Source organism: Mixophyes fleayi, chromosome 5 (genome assembly GCF_038048845.1).
Source record: "Mixophyes fleayi isolate aMixFle1 chromosome 5, aMixFle1.hap1, whole genome shotgun sequence".
In the NCBI taxonomy this organism is placed as follows: domain Eukaryota; kingdom Metazoa; phylum Chordata; class Amphibia; order Anura; family Limnodynastidae; genus Mixophyes; species Mixophyes fleayi.
Window position 1 is genome coordinate 168,562,523 of NC_134406.1, and position 23,877 is coordinate 168,586,399.

General features: G+C 41.7%; 1 protein-coding gene across 2 annotated transcripts in view; it reads left to right on the plus strand.

The window, feature by feature from the left end:
- Window positions 1-3,308: 3,308 nt before the first annotated feature.
- Window positions 3,309-23,877, plus strand: part of RIPK1 (receptor interacting serine/threonine kinase 1) — a 44,762-nt gene continuing 24,193 nt past the window's right edge. The window contains exons 1-6 of one of the 2 annotated variants that reach the window (XM_075212991.1): window positions 3,309-3,491; window positions 5,195-5,324; window positions 12,461-12,662; window positions 17,968-18,121; window positions 20,167-20,304; window positions 23,445-23,685. In XM_075212991.1, the coding sequence (XP_075069092.1) occupies window positions 12,484-12,662; window positions 17,968-18,121; window positions 20,167-20,304; window positions 23,445-23,685 (712 nt within the window). In that variant the 5' untranslated portion in view covers window positions 3,309-3,491; window positions 5,195-5,324; window positions 12,461-12,483. The remainder of the gene's footprint in view (window positions 3,492-5,194; window positions 5,325-12,460; window positions 12,663-17,967; window positions 18,122-20,166; window positions 20,305-23,444; window positions 23,686-23,877) is intronic. The other variant, XM_075212992.1, reaches the window with a different exon arrangement.

A 23,877-nucleotide genomic window follows, 5' to 3' on the forward strand; every position in this document is an offset into this window, starting at 1 on the left:
ACTCACTCACTCACATCAGTCCCTGCCCCATTGGGGCTTACAGTCTAAATTCCCTAATACACACACAGACAGAGACAGACAGACACACAGACTAGGGTCAATTTGTTTGCAGCCAATTAACCTACCAGTATGTATTTTGGAGTGTGGGAGGAAACCGGAGCACCCGGAGGAAACCCACGCAAACACGGGGAGAACATACAAACTCCTCACAGATAAGGCCATGGTCGGGAATTGAACTCATGACCCCAGTGCTGTAAGGCAGAAGTGCTAACCACTTAGCCACAGTGCTGCAGCATATTCTCAAGGATAGCAGACAAACAGCAGCAGCCGGGAACAAACAATGAACTGTAAGGAACACTGCCAGAGGCAGATATATAAAGCAGTGGAACAGGTGCAGGCACTAATCAGAGAAGATTAACTCCTGAAGCAAGGTGTAGTGTTCAAGGGCAAAACATGCAGCACCTCTGATGATATTGAGGTACTGCAGCCACATATAAGATGCAGGCAGAGACCTAACACTTAAATAAATTTTTGTTAAAGAATTTTAAAAAGATGTGCACGTCATTCAGGTTACATTCTCACAGACAGTTGTAAAGCAATCAGTTGTGTGTTGCCCTGTGTTGCCTAAAATATGAATGCAATGGTAGTAGATTTGGCAATAATAAAGTTATATATTATACCAATACTAGCCATAATTTCATAAAATCTTAAGGAAGAATTTAAGGAAGAGGTGAGTTTTAAGTGCTCGTTTGAAGGAGCTTAGATTGGGAGAGAGACGGGTGGAGCGAGGGAGGTTGTTCCAGTGAAGGGGGGCTGCATGGGAGAAGTCCTGGATTCTGGAGTGGGAAGAGGTGACCAGGGTGGAGGAGAGGCGACGGTCATTGGCCGAGCGCAGGGAGCGGGCAGGAGTGTGAATGGAGAGGAGGTTAGAGAGATAGGGGGGAGTGGACTGGGAAAGAGCCTTGAACGTGGTGGTCAGGAGTTTGAAAAGGATTTTGTAGGGGATGGGGAGCCAGTGAAGGGCAAGGCAGAGGGGGGATGCGGAGGAGGAGCGGCGAGAGAGGAAGATAAGTCTTGCAGCCGCATTGAGAATAGAGCGGAGGGGGGCAAGGTGGCAGAGGGGGAGGCCAGAGAGGAGGTTGCAATGATCGAGGCGGGAGATAATGAGTGCGTGGATGATGATTTTGGTGGCATCCTGAGAGAGGTGGGGCCGGATGCGGGCAACATTGCGAAGCTGGAAGCGACAGGCTTGGGCGAGGGATTGAATGTGGGGTGCAAAAGAGAGAGAGGAGTCGAAGGAAACGCCCAGGCAGCGAAGTTGGGTGACAGAGAGATGGTGGTGCTGTTGACGGTGATAGAGAGGTCGTGGTGGGAGGGGAGCCTGGGGGGAGGAAAGACAATGAGTTCAGTTTTAGAGATGTTAATTTTGAGAAAGAGGGAGGACATCCAGGAGGAGATGGCAGAGAGGCAGTCGGATACACAAGAGAGGAGGGTGGGGGAGAGATCAGGCGAGGAGGTGTAGAGTTGGATGTCATCGGCATAAAGGTGATACTGAAGACCGAAGGAGGAGATGAGAGCACCAAGGGAGGAGGTATAGAGTGAAAAGAGTAGAGGGCCGAGAACAGAGCCCTGAGGGACTCCGACAGGAAGAGGGGAGGGGGTGGAGGAGGAGCCAGACGTGGATACAGAGAAGGAGCGGTTATCGAGGTATAAGGTGAACCAGGCGAGGACAGACCCAGATAAGCCAAGAGAGAGGAGGGTTTGTAGCAGGAGGGGGATAGTAGTCTAATAGTACTCTAATAGTAGTCGGTCCCGGCGAACAGTCTATAGTAAAGTGATACAAAGATCCCTCTCCTGTGATGCCTTTCCCATAGGACAGAACAGCAAAAGGCATCTTCAGATGGGGTTAGCTGTTGCGGTTAAGCTCCGAATTTTGCAGCTTGACAAATAGGGCATTTTTGCAATCCCCTTAGACACCTATGGGGACACATCGTAGAGTCTGGAACCGCCTCAGATATGCAATCCTCTATTAAATAGGCTTGTTTCTTTAAAATGCAACAATTCTACAAAAGCTGCAGTTAAAAGCATCTTCGGACGTTCATAAATGTGCCCCTGTAACCTTCATGATTATCCCTATGAAAGGCCGCACTGTAAGTAAAAATCAATCGCCAGAGACACGCTTTGCAACATTTTATAATTGTCTGTAGCAGAGGCATAATGAGGCATTGGTGGTTCACATATCAAAATATTGTTAGGGCCCCCAGGTACCGGCAAGCCTGAAATAAAAACACAGCAGCTGCACCCCATGCTACTGGTAGTATTTACACACTTAGGCCTAAAGTTTCTAAATATTAACTGCAGTCCGCATAGTGATTTAATACCCACTATGATCTGGTCCCATTATACTCACCTACCGGTAAACACAATAACACAATGCACCACAAACAGAAGTACAACAGCAACAAACAAAGTCACAGGCATGAACAGACTAAGGGACCTATTTTCTTCATTAAATTCCCCCGAAAACGACCAATACACATTTAGGTAATGTGCACATTTATTAACATTTATTAACAGTAGATATCTGCTGCTTTGCATTTTATTTTTCGAAATCTGAAGCAGTCCCCATAGAAGTTTTTTAATAAATATGCACAAGATTTCATTCATCTTTGCGATGAAGATGGAAATATATTGTGTATAGAATGCAGTGGGCAGGGACGTAACTAGGGCTGTGCGACAGGGGCGACCGCCCAGGGCGCAACGCAGAAGTGGGGCGCAGTTTAGTAATGTTTTAGGTTCATTTGGTTAAAATTGAGGGCAAGGGGGGCGGCATTTGTCTTTCTCGCCCCAGGCGCTAGAATTCTAAGTTACGGCTCTGGCAGTGGGTAATAAATAGTGGCCTAAAACTAGAAAGGAAGAAAATAAAGGAAATTAAATAGGTCAGGTGAACAAAGAGGCACACATCACAGGGGGACAGGTAAGAATTAAAACGTGAAACAGATGAGTTTGCTATAAAAGGACTGACCCATGATAAACATTTGGTAGAGATAGCTATGAGAACAGGATCCAGAGTATATATCATTCACTCATAACGTCATTATTTCTGCGAAGACAGTAGCATAATGAATGTAGAACACAGTGCAGAACAACTGCTGATACACCACAAGTTGTAAAACTTTTCTCCACCGTGTCCTTCGCTCTGATTTTGGTGATAAAAGAGGGGACCCTCCCTGTCACATTCTGCCTGACGTAGAAGCTGCAGGGTGAGGGCGGTATAGTGAAGGGGCGGATTTCTCATAGCAGGAAGCTGAAATAAGTTCTGCTGAAAAAATAGCGAAGACTTCCTGATTAAACCACTGTTACAGCTCTTCCTATCCATTGTAAAAGGCTGGGGAAGTGGATGTCGGGTGTCTGCAGTTACCACCGGCCAACAAGCTGCAGCAGACTATAGAGAAAAAAAATTCAACCTGTAAAGAAACTTTCTCCTACAGGTACAGTATGTCTGATTTGTCTGTGGACTTTTGACAGATGGGGGAGGCCTTGTTTACAAAGTTAATCTCTATTCTAAAGTATACCTACAAAGCTTATGATGCCAGTGTCAGATCTGCAGATCCCCGTGAAGTTGTAATGCTGGTGTCCTCTTATTGATTTGGTCCATGCCATTCGCTTGTCCAGTGGTCACTGGGTAATTAATTGATACAAGGCAGCTTCCAGAACTGAAAGTGAAACCTTGTCCATATAAACATCAGGATTGGGTTTCTGAGACATCATTACGAAATATTTTCTTTTTTATGCATTGCGGCTCAAATGTAACAGAGTAATTCACTGGCCACCTTATTTGTACTATGCTTTGTGGTGGTACACAAGCACAGATTCATTCCTCCTTCTTTATAGTGGTATTCACTGTATATTATAACATCAGATTATTTTCTTGCATGACATGTGTGTTTCATGTCATTTCATTCCATAGTTGACATTTCATTGACTATGTGACTCATTAAAAAAAAATGATAGCTCACAATTGAGTTCTGTCATGTGTGTTCCCTATTACACATTTAAAGGAACTAGACTAAACTGTTTTATACTATGTGACAAGTTTGTTATCCTAAATTAAAGGGTTTCCCTGTTTCATTATTTTCCCTAATGAAAACCCCTTGTCCATTGTATGGTAAAATGTTTTCTGTGCACTTTTCTGCTGGGGAGGTGTATATAAGTGTGTTACAGAAGCTGATCTCTAGCTTGACCTTGGTGTACTATGTTCCCCATCATAACATGTTCATTAGACATGCTTGTAATCTTATGTTTTGGCTTTTTAAATGCAGACCTTTACTTAATATTTAGTTTGAAAGTTCAGAGAATAAGAACAAATAGCAAGAATGATACCCTATACACACCATAAGCGATATTATATTGTACAGTTAGTATTGAAAAATAGGCACAAATTGTTTAGGGATAAACTTTGAAAATTAGGGCTATCCGGTTTCCTCCCACACTCCAAAAACATACTAGTAGGTTAATTGGCTGCTATCAAAATTTGCCCTAGTCTGTCTGTGTGTGTGTTAAGGAGTTTAATGGGGCAGGGACTGATGTGAGTGAGTTCTCTGTACAGCGCTGCGGAATCAGTGGTGCTATATAAATAAATGGTGATGATGATTTGGCAAGCATGCTGCTGATCGCACTGTGTGGCTCCAGAGACCTGGATGTAAGTTGTTATATGTACAGCCTATGATGAAGCTCCCACTTGCAGGAGACCTTGGGAAAGGCAGAACCTAAGAGCTCTGTCATGTATAACAGCGTACACCCTGGAGCTCACAGAACGATCCGTGATAGCAGTCAGAACGGAACCATGTTTATTTTATATAAATATGGTCAGCACACACATACATATATATATATATATATATATATATATATATATATATATATATATATATATATATATAACATACAAGGGATTAAAAAAAGATAATAAGTGGGGAAATCGGAAATCCCTTAAATCAGTTTTACATTATCAGCCCTACCTGAATTGGCTGTTATGAGGAGCCCTTTCAAAATGTCATGGTGCGCTACCTTATACACTGAGCAAAGGAAAAGCATATCATGTAAATATCATTTAATCCTTTTGGTTGTTTTTATGTAAAAGTGAGATATGTAAACAGAAATTAAGTAATTCTGTCAATATTATTGCTAATAGGAATGACTGGTCACTGACAAAGGATGTGGGATTTACTTTCATCGAAATATGCCAGCTCCCAGCAGCATGCAATGACCAACTTCTGATTACATTTCTGATTAACTGCTGCAGTTCTGACACTTAAGGAAAGGTAGGACAATGCTTTACAAGATGTCAAAAACTTTTTTTCAGGTTTACTTCCACATCAATGCAATATTTCAAACTTGTACATATACACTTTTGCAGCGAAGTTCAATCTTTTAGCTGCTGACAAGACTGCATAGGTCCCTTTTGATCTGGTTGATTAGAGGTCCGCTTGAATTAATGGATCTGTCCAATTTGGCCTTCTATCTGTGTAGCCAAATTAGGTACGGTCCAGTTCTTTGTCTGCCATATCAAATGAAGGGATCACAGGTGAGTACATCATTATTGGAAGTAGAGTCTGACAAGAGGTCTGCTGTGGGCGTCTTAGGATCACAATTCATTTAGTTTTACATGAACACATTTTTTTTGAACACTTATTTTTATAAAGGAAAGAATGAAAACATGGACAATAAGCCATATAATACAAATACAAAAAAGGTTTCCTTCAGTTTTTTTCCTTATTTATAAGAGAAAGAAAGATTAACACATGTTTTAGAGATTGTGTGAAATATGCTTTCTGTTTTTTTCAGAGATGGTCATTAAGTGCCAGAGGGAACTCATGTCTCCCCTACAGGCTAACCCAACAGTAAGGCACCAGCATTTTTTATTAGGTTCATTGGCTACCAGGTTCGACAGGGTTTATTCAACCCTAACTTAAGCTTTTAATAAAGTCCTGTGCACTATGGCTTTCCTTTAATAGCATTTATATATTAGAGATGCTCAGGCTCGGTTTTTCGAAAATCGAAACCCCCACCCGAACATCGCCAATCCGAGTACCGAGCTCTGTACTTTCCCACATCCTCAGTGTCACGGTCGTCTGAATTTCTTGATCCGATTCGGGACCCTTGGGACTAGCTGGAGCAGGAGTGAAACAGAACTTAGCAGCCTGGATGAACTTCTTGCTCATGTTCGTGCTGATTGTAGAATATAGCAGGGGAATTAGCAGTCTGGAAATGTAGACAGGAACACTGCACTTGTAATGCAGTCAGGAACACTGCACTTGTAATGCAGTCAGGAACACTGCACTTGTAATGCAGTCAGGAACACTGCACTTGTAATGCAGTCAGGAACACTGCACTTGTAATGCAGTCAGGAACACTGCACTTGTAATGCAGTCAGGAACACTGCACTTGTAATGCAGTCAGGAACACTGCACTTGTAATGCAGTCAGGAACACTGCACTTGTAATGCAGTCAGGAACACTGCACTTAGGAGTGCAGACAGGATTACTGCACTTGTAATGCAGTCAGGAACACTGGAGCCAAGAACTATCCTCTGGAGAGAAGTGTGGCTAAGATCCCGATTTGTGACAGTACCCCCTCCCTTACGAGTGGCCACCGGACACTTAGATTGGGGCTTAGTTGGAAACTTGCGGTGAAATTTTTTGATGAGAGATGGAGCGTGAACATCAGAAGCTTTGATCCAGGCCCTCTCTTCTGGACCATAGCCTTTCCAGTCGACTAGATATTGTAAGGTTTTATGTCGAAACCGAGAGTCCAAGATCTCTTTAATTTCATATTCGTCACCATGTTCAGTCTGCACTTCAGGAGAAACCAGTTTGGGTGTATAAAACCGATTTAGCACCAGTGGTTTCAAGAGAGAGATATGGAAGGTGTTGGGTACCCTGAGGTAAGATGGTAGATGTAATTTGTAGGACACTGGATTGATGACTCGGGAGATGTTAAACGGTCCAATAAAGCGAGGAGCGAATTTCATAGATGGAACTCTGAGGCGTAGATTGCGAGTAGACAGCCAGACTCTGTCTCCGGGTTTCAAGCTTGGAATGGCTCGTCGCTTTTTGTCGGCCTGAATTTTGTAGCGTTGGGACGCTTTAAGTAGAGATTCCCGTACCTGGCGCCAGTGGCCTGAAAAATTCTTTAGGAAAACTTCAGAGGCAGGTACTGAGGCTGTAGGAAGTGGAGTAAACAAGGGTACCCTGGGGTGTAGGCCATAGACGGTATGAAATGGAGTGGAAGCAGAGGATTCGTGATAATGATTATTATGAGCAAATTCTGCCCAAGGAAGCAGATCTACCCAGTCGTCTTGAGAAGAGGATATGTACAAACGGAGAAATGTTTCTAGGTCTTGATTAACTCTTTCCATTTGCCCGTTGGATTGGGGATGATAGGCCGAGGAGAAGTTTAGTTTGATCTGTAGTGCTTGGCACAAGGATCTCCAGAATTTCGCCACAAACTGAACTCCTCTATCTGAGACGATTTCTTCAGGACACCCATGCAAATGGAAGATCTCCTTTATAAATTGCTGAGCCAGGATAGGTGCTGATGGGAGTCCACGGAGAGGAACAAAATGCGCCATTTTAGAGAATCGGTCAACGATGACCCAGATGGTATTGAAATTATTAGAATTGGGCAAATCGGAAACAAAGTCCATAGAAATATGGGTCCAGGGTTTGGTGGGAATAGGCAGAGGCAAAAGTTGACCAGCTGAAGATTGTCTTGAACTTTTATGTTGGGCACAGCTGCCACATGCGGAAACAAATTGCTGAACATCCTGATGAAGCGTAGGCCACCAGTAGCTTCTCAATATGAAAGATTGAGTTTTGCGGATGCCAGCATGACCGGCAAATCTGGAACAATGTGCCCATTGGAGCAATTTTCTCCGCAGATTCTCAGGAACAAAAGTTTTCCCCTGGGGAGGTGTATTGTCGGGTCTACTGACTGCGATGCTGAGTGGGCTGATAATAGGCCGTGGATCCACAATGATGGAATCTTCTTCTTTTACCATAGAACGTGACAGAGCATCGGCCTTGCGATTTTTGGAACCGGGACGGAAGGTGACATGGATATCAAATCGAGAAAAGAATAGTGCCCATCGGGCCTGACGTGGATTCATGCACTGTGCAGTTTTAAGGTAGAGCAGATTCTTGTGATCCGTGTATATTGTGACAGGATAACGAGCTCCCTCAAGTAAATGTCTCCACTCTTCAAGCGCCAATTTGATGGCAAGCAGCTCTTTGTCCCCTATGGCATAATTTCGTTCAGCTGGTAAAAATTTTCGGGAGAAGAACCCGCAGGGATGCCATTGCTCATCAGCTGGTTTTTGGGAGAGAACTGCCCCTACTCCGACAGATGAGGCATCAACTTCCAAGTAGAATGGACAGGTTAAATCTGGTTGCCTCAGTATGGGAGCAGAAATAAATGCTTGTTTCAGAAGTTGAAAAGCAGATTGGGCTTCTTCAGACCACTTGGCAGGATTAGCTCCTTTTTTGGTGAGGGCGGTGAGTGGTGCTACTACAGTAGAGTAGCCACGAATAAATTTTCGATAGTAGCTAGCAAATCCCAGAAATCGCTGTACTGCCTTTAGTGTAGATGGTTGAGGCCAGTTAAGAATAGCTTGCACCTTCTCTGGGTCCATACGGAGACCGGTGCCCGAGATGATATACCCCAAGAATGGAATGGATTCAACTTCGAAGGTGCATTTTTCAAGCTTGCAATACAGTTTATTCCTTCTGAGACGGCTGAGGACCTCTTTAACATGTCTGCGATGGGACTGGATATCAGAGGAGAAAACTAGGATATCGTCCAAATATACCACAATAGTATGGTACAGTAAGTCCCGAAAGATTTCGTTTATGAAATTCTGAAAAACCGCTGGGGCATTGCTCAGACCGAATGGCATGACAAGATACTCGTAGTGCCCATCCCTGGTGTTAAAGGCGGTTTTCCATTCATCGCCACGCCTGATACGGATCAAATTGTAGGCCCCGCGGAGATCCAACTTCGTAAATATTTGCGCACCTTTGACTCTGTCAAATAACTCTGTGATGAGGGGCAGAGGATACCGGTTCTTGATGGTAATGTCGTTGAGACCTCGGTAATCGATGCAGGGACGTAATCCACCATCTTTTTTTTTTACAAAAAAGAACCCGGCTCCTGCCGGTGAAGAGGATGGGCGAATAAAGCCCCTTTCCAAGTTCTCTTTTACATATTCAGACATAGATTTTGTCTCAGGGATAGAAAGAGGGTAGACTCTGCCACGCGGTGGGGTTTTACCCGGAACAAGATCAATGGGACAGTCCCAATCCCGATGAGGTGGTAGAGTTTCAGCGGCCTGCTTACTGAAAACGTCTGTGAACTCTTGGTAGGCAGAAGGAACTGGCAAAACTTCCTTATCAGAGGTGGAGCAATGTGGAAGAACACGTTGTAAACAGGACCCGAAACAAGTTGGAGCCCACGCCAGGATTTGTGGAGTCGACCAGTCAATATGGGGGTTATGCGTTTGAAGCCATGGAAACCCGAGAACCACAGGGCTAGTGGCTTCTGGGATGACCAAAAAGGTAAGAGACTCGGAATGCAGAACTCCTATTTGGAGCGTCACTGGAGAAGTCTGATGCGTAATGGTACCCCCTGGAATACGGCTACCGTCAACCGCAGAGAGAAAGATGGTCACTGGAATTTTCTCTAGTGGAATGGCTAGTTCAGCAGCTAATCTGGCAGACATGAAATTCCCAGCTGCTCCAGAATCCAGCAGGGCTGAAATGTATTGGGAGCCTTGAGCGTGTTTCAGAGTGACTGGGATAATACAGTCCTTGCCTTGTGGGGAGCGAAGAGCCACTCCTAGGCTCACTTCCTCATTGTCAGCTAGGAGGTTGTGTTTACCCGGCTTACGAGGACAATGATGTAACAGATGTCCGGAACTGGCACAGTATAAGCAAAGTTTCTCTCTAACTCGCCGTTCTCGCTCGGTGGGTAAAAGACGTGCTTTGCCTAATTGCATGGGTCCTTCAGGGAAAGGAGACGGTACACGGACCCGTTGAATAGGGTGGAACTTGGGGTGTCTCAGCCTCCTCTTTTCTAGAGTTCTTTCTCTGAACCGAAGATCAACCCGATTGCAGGTGGTAATCAATTGGTCTAGCGTTGTAGGTAAGTCCCGAGACGCTAATACATCCTTAATGTGGTCAGACAGGCCCTGCCAGAAAACCGCAACAAGAGCATCGTTATTCCAAGATAGTTCAGAGGAAAGTGTTTGAAATTGAACGGCATATTGGCCAACAGACTGCTGCCCTTGCCGAAGGCGCAGAATATCTAAAGCGGCTGACGTTGTTCTTCCAGGCTCGTCGAATATTCTGCGGAAGGTAGACAGGAAGCTATCAATGTCAAATAAAATTGGGTCAGATTTTTCCCAGAGCGGTGATGCCCATGCCAGAGCTTGCCCTGATAGTAGCGAAACAATATAAGCAGTTTTGGTACGTGCAGTGGGGAAATTTCCGGGTTGTAATTCAAAGTGTATACTACACTGGTTGAGAAACCCGCGGCAATTCTTCGGATCGCCATTGTATTTAGCTGGCGTGGGAAGGTGGAGTCTGGATGAAGTAAGTAGTGAAGCAGGTATTACTGGCTCAGGCGGAGTATGGGATGGTTGACTGCGGAATAACTGCAAGGTATCCATACGTGTAGAAACATCCTGCAGCAATCTCAAAATTTGCCCTTGGTTAGTTTCTTGTCTCTCAATGCGTTCAGCTAATATTTGGACAGAGTCCTCCCTCGGGGTATGTTCCCCTAGCGGATCCATTAGGCCAGAACAAACTGTCACGGTCGTCTGAATTTCTTGATCCGATTCGGGACCCTTGGAACTAGCTGGAGCAGGAGTGAAACAGAACTTAGCAGCCTGGATGAACTTCTTGCTCATGTTCGTGCTGATTGTAGAATATAGCAGGGGAATTAGCAGTCTGGAAATGTAGACAGGAACACTGCACTTGTAATGCAGTCAGGAACACTGCACTTGTAATGCAGTCAGGAACACTGCACTTGTAATGCAGTCAGGAACACTGCACTTGTAATGCAGTCAGGAACACTGCACTTGTAATGCAGTCAGGAACACTGCACTTGTAATGCAGTCAGGAACACTGCACTTAGGAGTGCAGACAGGATTACTGCACTTGTAATGCAGTCAGGAACACTGGAGCCAAGAACTATCCTCTGGAGAGAAGTGTGGCTAAGATCCCGATTTGTGACACTCAGACCTGAATCGAGGCAAAACATCATCATTGCGTCGTTAGATCTCATGGGTTTTGGATTCCATAAGTGCTTCCCCAGAAGATCCAGTGCCATTGCTCACACAGAAACAGGGGTAGCAGTGTTCTTGTCCTCTCCATTCTCCAGTGACATTGCTCAGTGCCATTGCTCACACAGAAACAGGAGTAGCTGTGTTCTTGTCACTCTCCATTATCCAGCACCAATGCTCACACAGAAACAGGGGTAGCAGTGTTCTCGTCACTCTATTCTCCAGTGACATTGCTCACCCAGAAACGGGGTAGCAGTGTTCTTGTCACTCTCCAGTCTCCAGGGCCATTGCTTAGTGCCATTGCTCATACAGAAACAGGAGGGGTAGCAGTGTTCTTTGTCTCTCTCCAGTCTCCAGTGCCATTGCTCATACAGAAACAGAAGGGGTAGCAGTGTTCTTTGTCTCTCTCCAGTCTCCAGTGCCATTGCTCATACAGAAACAGAAGGGGTAGCAGTGTTCTTTGTCTCTCTCCAGTCTCCAGTGCCATTGCTCACACAGAAACAGGAGGGGTAGCAGTGTTCTTGTCACTTGACAAAAATTGTCTGGAAATGACTGGAAATTAATGTTAATGAGCCAAATTATGTGATTTTAGCATTTTTTTGCAATTAAAAAAATAAAAAGATACAGATCCAAAACCAAAACACGTGAAGGCAGTTTTGCCAAAACACAAAGTTAATACAGATACAAAACCAAAACACTGGGGTCAGTGAACATTCCTATTATATATACAGGATTGTCTTGGGTGAAAATATTTGAAGACTACAAACCTTAGTATGTATGAGCGTGTTAAACTAAGTAGCTGGAAACATAGCATCAAAGGCATTAGTTTGCCTGATTCATCTGTCATTTGTGTGTACTCAAGTGGGATAATTCAATTGATTGCTGAGTGTCGATGGCGCCTCACAGCACAGTCTAACCTGAAATCTTTGCTCGTTGTTGCTGTCACCACATTGAGGAAATCTGTACAGGGACACATCTCACTTGTGTCCCATGGCACTTCACAGTTTATTGAATTCCACCTAGTCAACAGGATCCTTCAGTTTCCATCCTTATCAAATGCTAAAAACAAAAAACACAGCTATTATAATTATTTTTAACAAATGAACTATCATTTTTTAGGTTATTTTGGCAATATTTTGTGTATGGAATCACAAACAGCTACTGCAGAGATGTCTCTTCACGACATCACCATGAGCTCCAAAGATCTAATAGATAAGGAGGAGATTGATTCTGGAGGATTTGGTCAAGTGTACTTGTGTCGTCATCGAACACGTGGACTAGTTGTACTCAAAACCGTGTTTACAGGACTTAAGCATAATTCGTAAGTGGTCTTCTATAAATCTTTTTTTGTTTATGTTTGGAAAATAAAAGATTGCCCAATCCAACAACAGCAGGCCCTCCTGTAGCTCCATAAAGGTCCTTTATTTTTCTATTTGTACTTGCTCATATAGGTCCTGATTCATCTTCGAACGCAACTTGCATTTAAAAAACCTGCACGTAACGTGTACGCATTTATTCAAATACAAGCAGATCTCAAGATACATTTCCATTTGAATCTGGGTATAAGTATATTCTGGCTAAGCGTTACTTGCCGTGTAGACCGAGAGAGCAGACTGCAGTATACACACATGCGTATGTGCAACACATGTAAAAAAATATTTACAACTCTTAATACTATAATAATTAATAAGAAATATAAGTATTTTTCTTGAAATACATAAATCAGGATTTATTTAAAGCGTATTGTAGATAAAGTGCATTTTTATAATTTCTCTTACTTGCAAACACATGTTCTGGCGTGCATAGCTGTCAGTCAGCACTTACACCGACCCTGTAGCAAAAACATGTCCTGAACTTGAATTGGCCACATCTGCGTAGACACGATCTTACTGTACATTGCCTATGTCTATCCTCTCCTTCCCACCCTTCAACTCGTAGGCAGTAGTGTCATTCGATTTCGTACATGAATTATGTGCAGTTGCGTTCAGGCATAAGTCCCGTTCTGGTACATGCGCAGAGATTGTTCACTCCAGGTACATCACGCAAATGGACTTACGGACGAAGATAAATCAGGACCATCGTGTACAGGCATTGTATAATGCCTGGCTCTGTACCTGTAATACGGACGACTGTAATACATTGCAGTGTACAATATTTGTTTGTATTTTATAGTGAAACATAGCTTCCTGCATTCGTCACAGTTCCCCTGCCCCTCGAGTGGTCATGGGATGATACATGATGATAAAGGACTTATTTTTACATTTAGTGTAAATGCAGTGTATTTATCAAAAAATGGATAAAACATGTAACATAATAATGCTGTCTTAGAACTTATCAATCCCCCTGCTCATTATTATCCAGTTGAGGTGCAGGAACTAGAGTTCTGTGCGGGAGCTAATCACAAGCATGGTATGCACCATTGGTCCAAAAAGCAAAACATGATTAAGTCTGAGTGCCAAATAATGTAAACAGTTATAGGAAAATATTTGCATCGGTTTTGTTCATCAGAGTGCATTAAGAATCTGAAAAAAGCAGACCTGCCCGGGGAAAACTGGGACACATGAGGCCCTTAAACGGGGATAATTACTTTTAGACACTGTATAAAGCATTTTGTACTTATTGGCAGTGCAGTTTCAATGGTGGCTCATGGTTAATTTATCTCAATCTTCGAGAAGTGGGGATCCCGGAGTATGGGTTAAAAATAAAATAACAAAAATATTACATAGAAAAAAAAAATCACTCACCTATACCAAATATGTTATAAAGCTTTATGTATTGTATTTTGTATCTCTCTAAATGAAGGTAATTAAAGTTTGAGGCAAATTAATGGGATTGACCTATTTGTTACTAACCTTTCAAAGAATCTTGAAATAGTGTTTTTCTTCTCATTTTTGCAATATGTTTCTTTGTGTATTCAAATTGTCTAAGTTTCCCTGTTTTTCATTGTGTATTAAAATATATTCCAATATGCTCCAAAAGCAGAGGCCATGTTTGTGCAGGAACTAAATTTAAAAACATGCTGGGTCAGAGTGGAGATATTAAAAAAAGTTATTCCAAGTTATGTGAAATGAGTCTGGTTCTCATGGCACAAAATACAGGCATTAAAGAGTACCTGTCACATACCCACAGTGGAGACAACTATTTTATGGGCTCAACAAATATTATTGAGAATGCAGCTGTCAATTCATTATAATCCACGATGACTATAGTATGGTATGACCAGTATCCTTGAAGCACTGACTTCCTGTGAATTGATAGCCATTATGTGCATTCACAAGAATGCAGTCTGTCTCCAGTGTGCAGATTACAGATGCACTTTAAAGTGAACCTTTTGGATGAATGTAAACAATAAATTGATGTTAATTGTTGTAGTACATGGGATAGTAGAGGATCCAGTGAAGTATTTTTTTTTTTTATTATTTTTTTGTGACCATGTGTTATCAGTGAAAGTTCAGCTTCACTTAAATCATAGGTGCATCTCACATATTCATGGAAATCAACAGAGAAATAATAACCACAGACATGGCAGTCTAATGATTAATTAAGAGATACAGTCTTATCTTAGGTTATCAAATAGATTGTAGGAAATCCCAGAACATACACGTTCCAAAGACCATTCTTAAGAGGAGAACTTGAGGGATCCCAGATGTGGTCCACTGGAGAGATTTTCCTAGCGCTCCTTTTGAGATCTGGGGCTATATTTACTAAGCTGTAGGTTTCAAAAAGTGGGGATGTTGCCTATAGCAACCAATCAGGTTCTAGCTTTCATTTTGTAGAAGGTACTAAATAAATGAAAGCTAGAATCTGATTGGTTGCTATAGGCAACATCCCCACTTTTTCAAACCCGCAGCTTAGTAAATATAGCCCCAGGTATTTATTCCACAATATACTTCAGTGTGATCACCACAAACACTGGCAACAGGACTACGCAGCAATGGCCATTCCGATGCTTATTTCGTCCAAGGCTACATGTCATCTCAAAATAAGTTCTGATCCATTCACATGCAAGGTATTCATTATAGTGTTTTGCAATGCAACACATGTTTTCATTAACATTCCTCTGGCATGTAAAAACACCGACAGGGTTAAAGGAAAAAGAATACAATATGTAAGAAGGGCAGAATATGAAATATATATATACTGTATATATAAGCATTAGTTATAGTGATCCCTGTAGCTATCAGTCATAATCACAGGTGCTGACACTACACTGTATGTGTTGTTGTACAAACTGCTTCATGAGTCAGATATATGGTTAATCATTATTGTAGTTTAACACACAGGTGATATCTATATTTTAGTGCAACACACAAGGAAATGTCAGGGTAGTTGAGACCCAGTGGCTGGAGAGTGATGTTAAGTAAATGCACAATAAGTTGTTAAGTAAGTAGATGACTGTGTACAATAATAATCTTAGACTGGATAACAAGGGCATAGAAGCAATGGAGGTTAGTCTCACCATCCAGAATGCAGGCGAAAACACGCTTATAGCAAGACGTACAAACCAATAAGGTAACTAATGTGCAGACAGTGACAGCTAAAATCTAGGCAAATGTCCAGGCAGCAACGTATCAGGAAATACAGACAGAGGAATACAGGCTGTGGTAACCATAGGTTATTCAAATGTCTATATAACAAGATAGCATGAATACAGACTATAGTACCTGCAGGTTATAAATCACATAAGTGCAGAAATAGCCAGTAATCAGAAGTACAAGAAAGCAAGGTCACCTGAGCATAGGCCTGAACAGGAATTCTGATGGGCAGACAAATGTTTATAGCGGGCCATTGCTTGGCACTACATACTTGGGGCTAGATTTACTAAACTGCGGGTTTGAAGAAGTGGAGATGTTGTCTATAGCAACCAATCAGATTCTAGTTTTCATTTTGTAGAATACACTAAATATATGATAGCTAGAATCTGATTGGTTGCTATAGGCAACATCTCCACTTTTTCAAACCCGCCGTTTAGTAAATATACCCCTTGGTGTTAGTTTGACCACAATGATACAGCCCAGACTGAGTCAGGACCAGGGATTTAAGGCACAGTAACAGGTGCAGATCATTATAGGCTGGAGCAAACTGAAAAGTGAACTTTCACAAAAGCAGAACCTCTGGTAGAAATGAGGTAACGCAATAGATGGTTTTTATCAGGATTGTGACACTGTCACACTGTTTAGGAAGTAATATGTACAGGTTGCAAAAGTTATGATAAAGCCCTGCCTTACAAATGTATTTAAATGAAAAATAAATATAAATGCAATGGACATAGTGAATCACAAACCATGTATCCTGGAAAAAATGCATCTACCAACTAAATACCTCCTCTCCTCTCCGTATCATTCAGGCAGATGCCAGATTGCATATCAACGACGTTCCAGTTGACAACTTATTTCTTATTGATACATCTCCTTTTGCATTGAAAGAGTAATGTAGCTTCAGGGAAAGCACCTCATCAACAAACACTAAAACACACTACACCAAGAGGGCACAATGGAAATGAAGAAATTAACCAGGAGAAAAATGGTCAATCTCCTTAATATCACAATGTATCATAGTATATATATAAAGATGATAGCACTGTTGTAAAGCTCCTGTGCATATTGCTACAATGCTGATTAGAAACAATGTTTGTAGACAGTCAATGAATAAACACAGACTCGCACTATAGGCACAATATAGCTCTTTTGTGAACAATTAGTAGCGTTGCTCCCGGCAAACAGAATGCAGCCACAAGCATGTCAGTAGGACATGATACTCTTACCCTAGAAATCCCTGTTTCAGTAATCCTGAGTTCGGGTTTTTTCTGCTGCATTCAGCGGCAATCTACTCTTGATGGAATCAATGTCTTGCCTCGTCTCTTTATAAATCCTATGATACATTGTGATATTAAGGAGACTGACCATTTTTCTCCTGGTTAATCTCTTCATTTCCATTGCACCCTCTTAGTGCAGTGTCTTTTAGCCCAGTATGTTTGGGGATAAAATGTACGATTAATGGTCTTAAAAATATAATGTATATAAATAATACATGTATAGTTATCTGTTATCTGGAATGCTTTAGCCATAGGGCTTTCGAGATAAGGTGTTTTCATGTAGTTTAGAGCACATGCCTAAAATATACTAAAATCCATTTAAAAATGACCCCTTCATTTTGCCTTACTGCCCTTACATTGCACTACTCACTACTAATACACAGCAGGTATTTCATTTTTAAATAAACTTTATAGTGTTTTACTTTCTGGAAAACAAATTATTTTACATATTTCAGCAAAGTGAGGTTCATCAAAATAATTACGCATTTGCATTTCAAAGCAAAAGTCTCTTCCTCAGACAAACGCGTAAGGAGAATACTTTGTGTCTTGCAGAAAGCCTGCACTTGTTTTTATATGTATCAGTAAAGAAAATAACTCTCATAAAACCTGGTTTGAGCCCTTTGTTTTTACAGTAAAAGTTTAGTAAAGGGTGGGAGGTTGTCTGCTCCATGGTAAACACTGGAACTTGAGCCTTCCTTTCAACACAAGTTGAATCGGCAAATTGTATATTCTAAATATTTTATTTTAAGTGGCTAAACACATTATTGAGAACCAACATTAATTAATTTCTTTTAATCTTCTTGTATTTTAGGTACAATAAGGATCTCCTTGAAGAGGGTGAAATCATGTATAAGCTCAATCATGAGCGGGTTGTAAAGCTGCTTGGTATCATCTTAGAAGATGGCAACTATGCTTTGGTGATTGAGTACATGCCCAAAGGAAACTTGTTAAGTGTTTTAAAGCAGGTATGACACAAATTATGCATCACTCCTCTCTTATTTATTTATTTATTAAATCTCTTTTTTTTAAAAATATGATGTATAACAGTAGACAGATAAGCATGGCTGTACAAACATAATGGCAAGGTGCGGAAGACATATTTGATACAAACCAGCACAGCTTAGCAGGTACGTCCCTGAGGTGCCATGTCGGGTTAGTGCAATAGTCAGCACAGTGGCCTAGTGGTTAGCACATCTGCCTCACAGCACTGGGGTCATGAGTTCGATTCCCGACCATGGCCTTATCTGTGAGGAGTTTGTATGTTCTCCCTGTGTTTGCGTGGGTTTCCTCCGGGTGCTCCAGTTTCCTCCCACACTCCAAAAACATACTGGTAGGTTAATTGGCTGCAATCAAAAATTTACCCTAGTCTCTCCCTCTCAGTCTGTCTGTCTGTGTATGAGTGTCTATAGTAGGGAATTTAGACTGTAAGCCCCAATGGGGCAGGGACTGATGTGAATGAGTTCTCTGTACAGCGCTGCGGAATTAGTGGCGCTATATAAATAAATGATGATGATGATGATGATGAATAGTCTGAAAAAGAGGGAGCCAGTATGGGACGTCTATCTTCCGTCGAACCAGGTCTGACACTGCCATGGGGTGAGGTAAAGGGGGGGGGGGGTGGGGTGCCTGGGAGTATGAGGTATTGAGTAAAGGACATGCTCTATCTCAATTATAAATCTGTCTTCACATTTTAAATTTTCCTCCCACTCCAATGCAACATGGTTTTGCCAAGGTTCAAAGTTACTCACTTGCCTTAATGAATCAGGCCCTATGTGTGCAAAAGTGTTTATATTGCTTGCATTTTGGTATCATATGTATAGGCATCTTAAAGCGTGATTCTACATCTTTTTGGTCTTACGACACTCCTGCTAACAATTATAGCGTATCTGTATTCATGGCCGCCCATAAAAATAATGGGCCCCCAGACCGATTTTGAGCCTGGGCACGCTGCCCTGTGAGATATGAGTTATTTAGTTCCAAAGCTTTAAGCGAAGGTTCAGTGGTATGTACTCTATGGGGCATATTCAATTGTCGGCGGAAACACCGAAAATCTCGCGGTCTGCGCACTATTACCGTTATTATGGTAATAGTGCGCGAAAAAACATTATTACGGTAGTTTTCTTGCTGGATTTCAGCTCACGGCTCAGGGAGCTGCGAGCTGAAATCCAGCTAACTATTACCATACTAATGGTAATAGTTTTAATGCGCCGCAGAGACCGGACAATTGAATATGCCCCTATGACTCTGTGAGCCGAATGCAGATTTGGATCAAAGCCTTATGATGGTTAATGTCAAAGATCTGGACTTTTCTTGGCTCTAAAACCAAACAAAGGAGGGCAATAACTGTCTTTGTCCACCAAATTGTGACTGAAGATGAAATGTCCGCCCCTGGGTATTTTCCCTGCCAGTCACTTCAAAATTACTGTGGGTGGAGAGAAAACTTTTATATGGTTATCATTATTTAGTACATTCTACAAAATGACAGCTAGATTCTGATTGGTTGCTATAGGCAACATCTCTACTTTTTCAAACCCGCAGTTTAGTAAATATACTCCTAGGAGTGTATCCCTCTTCACTCCAATGTGTCAATATGGGAGCAGATTGGCTCTGTTGAAAGCTTCACTTTATTAGGAGGGAAAATTGAGAATTCTATCATGTGACATGACCTGTACTGTCATAATGGTCAGCTCTATAACAGCACTCATGCTTGTTTATGTCTGAATGTCTCCTTTAAATGCTATACAATTATTTGTAATAAAATGGCAGAAATAGCACACATGCAATGGAATTTATTTCAATGGAACACATTTGTGTTCAGCCAGTGTGATTGCTTACTTTTAGTTTCAGTTGTTTTGTATTATTTTAACTATGTCATTAAATAGAGGTTATACACTCTCTATACGGCAAATACCCCTTGGATAACTTTATACCACCAGTTGTATATTTTGTATTAATACATGATAGTCATGGGATATTTAAAGTAAGCATTATTACATTTATGTGCATCTAGATTACTGTAGCTGATTCCGTGAAGGCACGTTTCATTCTGGAAATTATTGAAGGAATGGTTTATTTGCATGATAAAAAAGTGGTTCACAAGGATCTGAAACCAGAAAACATATTGGCAAATGATGAATTTCACATTAAGGTAAGTTCTCTAGTAATTTATGTTCACTTTTTAAAGGAAGAATATAATCTTTTAGTAGCACAAATCTGTGAAAAATTTAGGAGCTAGTGTGATAATGCAGTCTCCATTCTTAGCTTGGTGGTTTGATTTTGATTGTCACCCATATTATGTAATTAAGAATAGTAACCATATTTACTAAGACTTCATGCCTGACAGTTCGGTTTATTTTATATCTATGTCTTTTGGAATGTTTATTTTTCTTTACAGCTAGCGATTTTAATTGTCTAAAATGTATTATATTTTGTCAGTATAATTCTATACAGGCAACACATTGTAGTGGATTGGAGCCATGTATTGTAAATCCGTTTGGGGAGTTCTAAGAGAATGACTTCTTAACCAAAATATATTTACAGCTACTTTTTCAGGGTTTTTTTTTGGTCATTTTAATAACAAGCCCCATTAGACCAAGTTTTACATCACCTCACAGGTAGCCAAGGCACATAGATAGTTTTCGCTGCTGGTATTAAACCATGGCTGACCCAAGCACTGTTTTTCTCTCTACATGGCTTTATCCAGAAATAAAATTACCACATAGTTTCTCTAATTTCTCTCAATATGAGTATGATTTTCTTTCATGTAAGATATAGATATTTTTTTTGCTGGTTGTTATTGATGTTGTTAAAGGTATTGCCTTGGACACTGCAATGCTGCACAGTTGACCAGTGGTGTCATCATTAAAGGCACATTAGGGCCTACTGACCAGAGTAATTTCCCTTTTTTCTTTTCCTCCGAGCTACAGGGTTTATTTAGAAACATTACATGTAGGCAGGGGCGGATCTAGAAAAAATTTCTACCCCGGGCGATTTAGGGGGTGCGATTTAGGCCCCGCCCCCCTTTCTGCCATCTAAGGCTGCTGGCGGCTGCACACTATGCGCAGGTCCGTTCGGCAGTGACAATGTGCTGCCTGGCTGCTGTGATTGTGTTTAAAACACAATCAGAGCAGCCGGGCAGCACATTGTCACTGCCGAGCGGACCTGCACATAGTGTGCAGTCGCCGACAGCAATCCCCTGCTAGGGGGGGCGATTGCCCCGATCGTGCAAATTTTGCTTAGCAACTAATCAAACACTTGCACTAGACAGATAAAAGATAATTTGTTTTCTCTGATTCAGTGCACATTTTATACCCAAATGCAATATTAGTAAATATGTCCTTCTTACTCGCACAGTCTGTGTATCAGGTTAATCCAGTGTTTCCCAAATCCAGGCCTTATGAAGCCCTAACAGCCCTTGTTTTCCAGCATTGAGCCAAGGACTCTGGGGGGGGGGAAGGTTGTGGTGGAGATGAAGTAGGTGTGTAGGTAGGTTGTGCTTGGGGGAGAGTATTCTATTCTCCGTAGTGGGCCGTGTGGAGAAAATGAAGAGTGTGTTTGGGGTAATCTAGCTTAAGATAAACGGTAAACAAGACCCAAAACAGTGTGACGTTTGAAGTAAGGCGAGTCAAACCTTATACTTTGCTAACAGGTAAGTTAGCAATTATCTATTTTCGTTCTCTTCTAGGAAAGAGTTGTATAAATCCAGGAATGAAACCTGGAAAGGGGGGGGGGGGGGTGGATGGATGAAAGGACAGAAATCAAGCGACAGTTGCAAATAGCAAACATTAAGATAAAGATTACTTGAATGGTTACCGCATATTGTATCCGGAGGCAGAGATTGAGCCCTTCCTCGTAAATATGACCCCCCTCCATTGGAAACTGAGGGGTGGCATCTGTCTGAAAATTGAACCGAGGTCTCAAATTGGGACTACTTCCCAGAGGTGAACACAACTCCACTCTCGGAAGCTAGCGGAAATATACTAATCAGGATTTAGAACTGTCCCTATAGTATTTAATAAGCAAAGGTAGATAGATTGACAAATCAGGGCTGACCATTACCACTTTTCAGACTGTCAGGACTGTTTTCGCAGGTTGTGGGACTGTAGCCCAGTCTCTTCTTGTGGTTCTCTGTGGACTTGCAGGCAATGGGAAATAGTGAAAGGCACATCTGTTGGATCAAGGCCTGAGCTTCTGAGATGTCTTTTGCAGACAGTTTGCTATCTTGGTATCATAAGATGGAAAGCGAATCCCCACCGGTAGCGGATGCTATTGTCCCTCGGGACTGTGGCTACTGGTTTGAGGTGTCTCCTTTTAGCAAGTGTACTTGGGGAAATTCCCTGGAAGATGTGAAGTGTGTTACCTTCATTTTGGAGATTTTGGAGTTTCCGGGACTCCAGTAAGAAGGCGAAGTATCACATCTCTAGACTGGGCTTGGAGTTGGGATCTGGATTTGAGCGCTCTATGGGCTCTGTCAAAAAGTGGTGATCTTCTGGTACCTCAGGGGCCAGCTGGGCAAAGAGTTTTTTGAGGTAAAGATCGAGGTGAACTAGCTTTATGGTTTCAGGAAATCCCTTCATACAAAGATTGTTCCTCCAAGCTCAGTTCTCCATATCTTCCTGATGATTTCATCAGGAAGTAATGGGAAAGGCCTTTAGAAAGTGACTTCTTGCCTTCCGTCACTATTGGTTAAGGTTGGTCAAGATAAGGAGATATGTAAGGAGTTATTCCTGAAGGTTCGGTGAAATTTCCAGGTTGAAGTTTTGGTCTTTCCTGTAGGCAGGAAAAATAGGGAGGGGGCCAACGTCTCGAGAGAGAGAGAGGTAGAGAATCGCTTTATGTCATGTAGATAGGTAACCCTCAGCCCTCCATAGGAGGATGATTTAGCTGGAGCATAAAAAAAGTTACCTTTTATATCTTTTTAATTGAGAGACTGGTTAGGCAGGGCTATCTGATCTGTATGTCAGATTGTAATCACCATAAGAAAGTATAGATCTTGCAGATTTGCAGGATAGTTACTATGCAGTGCCTGAGTGTTAAGGGCTCTGAGACCACTGTGGTGTAGGTAGAGCTTGTCTTAGCTATGTGTACTTGTGGCTCATAGATATTGTTTAATAAACCTTAAATTGACGAGCACTTGTACCAGGCTCCTCTGCTTGTTTCAGAGCAGAAGGTTCTTGACTCTTCCCAACCAACCTGATGACTTTCAAAAAAATGGTCAAAACCCGTTAGCCAGTGAACATCATCCTTTATTTGAAACCTTTTTATTGATTTACTTTTTTATTTCAACAGATTGCAGACCTTGGAGTTGCTGCCTTTCAGAAATGGAGCACTTTGACTAAAGAGGAGACTGTTCGGCAAAGGAGTCGCAGTAGAAGTAGCGATACAACTACTACAAACAATGCCGGAACATTGAGCTACATGGCACCAGAACACTTAAAGTATTTAAATAAAAAGGCCACTGAGAAGTCAGATGTGTACAGTTTTGGAATAGTGATTTGGGTGATATTGAACAACAAGGAACCCTATGAAAGTAAGACAGTTTGATCAGTTTGTTAACCCATGTCCTATAGTCTATTTGTTTTCTACTGTACAAAGTGTAGTATTTCATTCAAACTTGATTTAAATTAATTCCACATACAAGTTTGATTTAGTTCTTTTTTGTGTTAATTCATACACATATTAAAATCTACATCTCTTCCCCTTCTGTACTATCTAGTGTAAC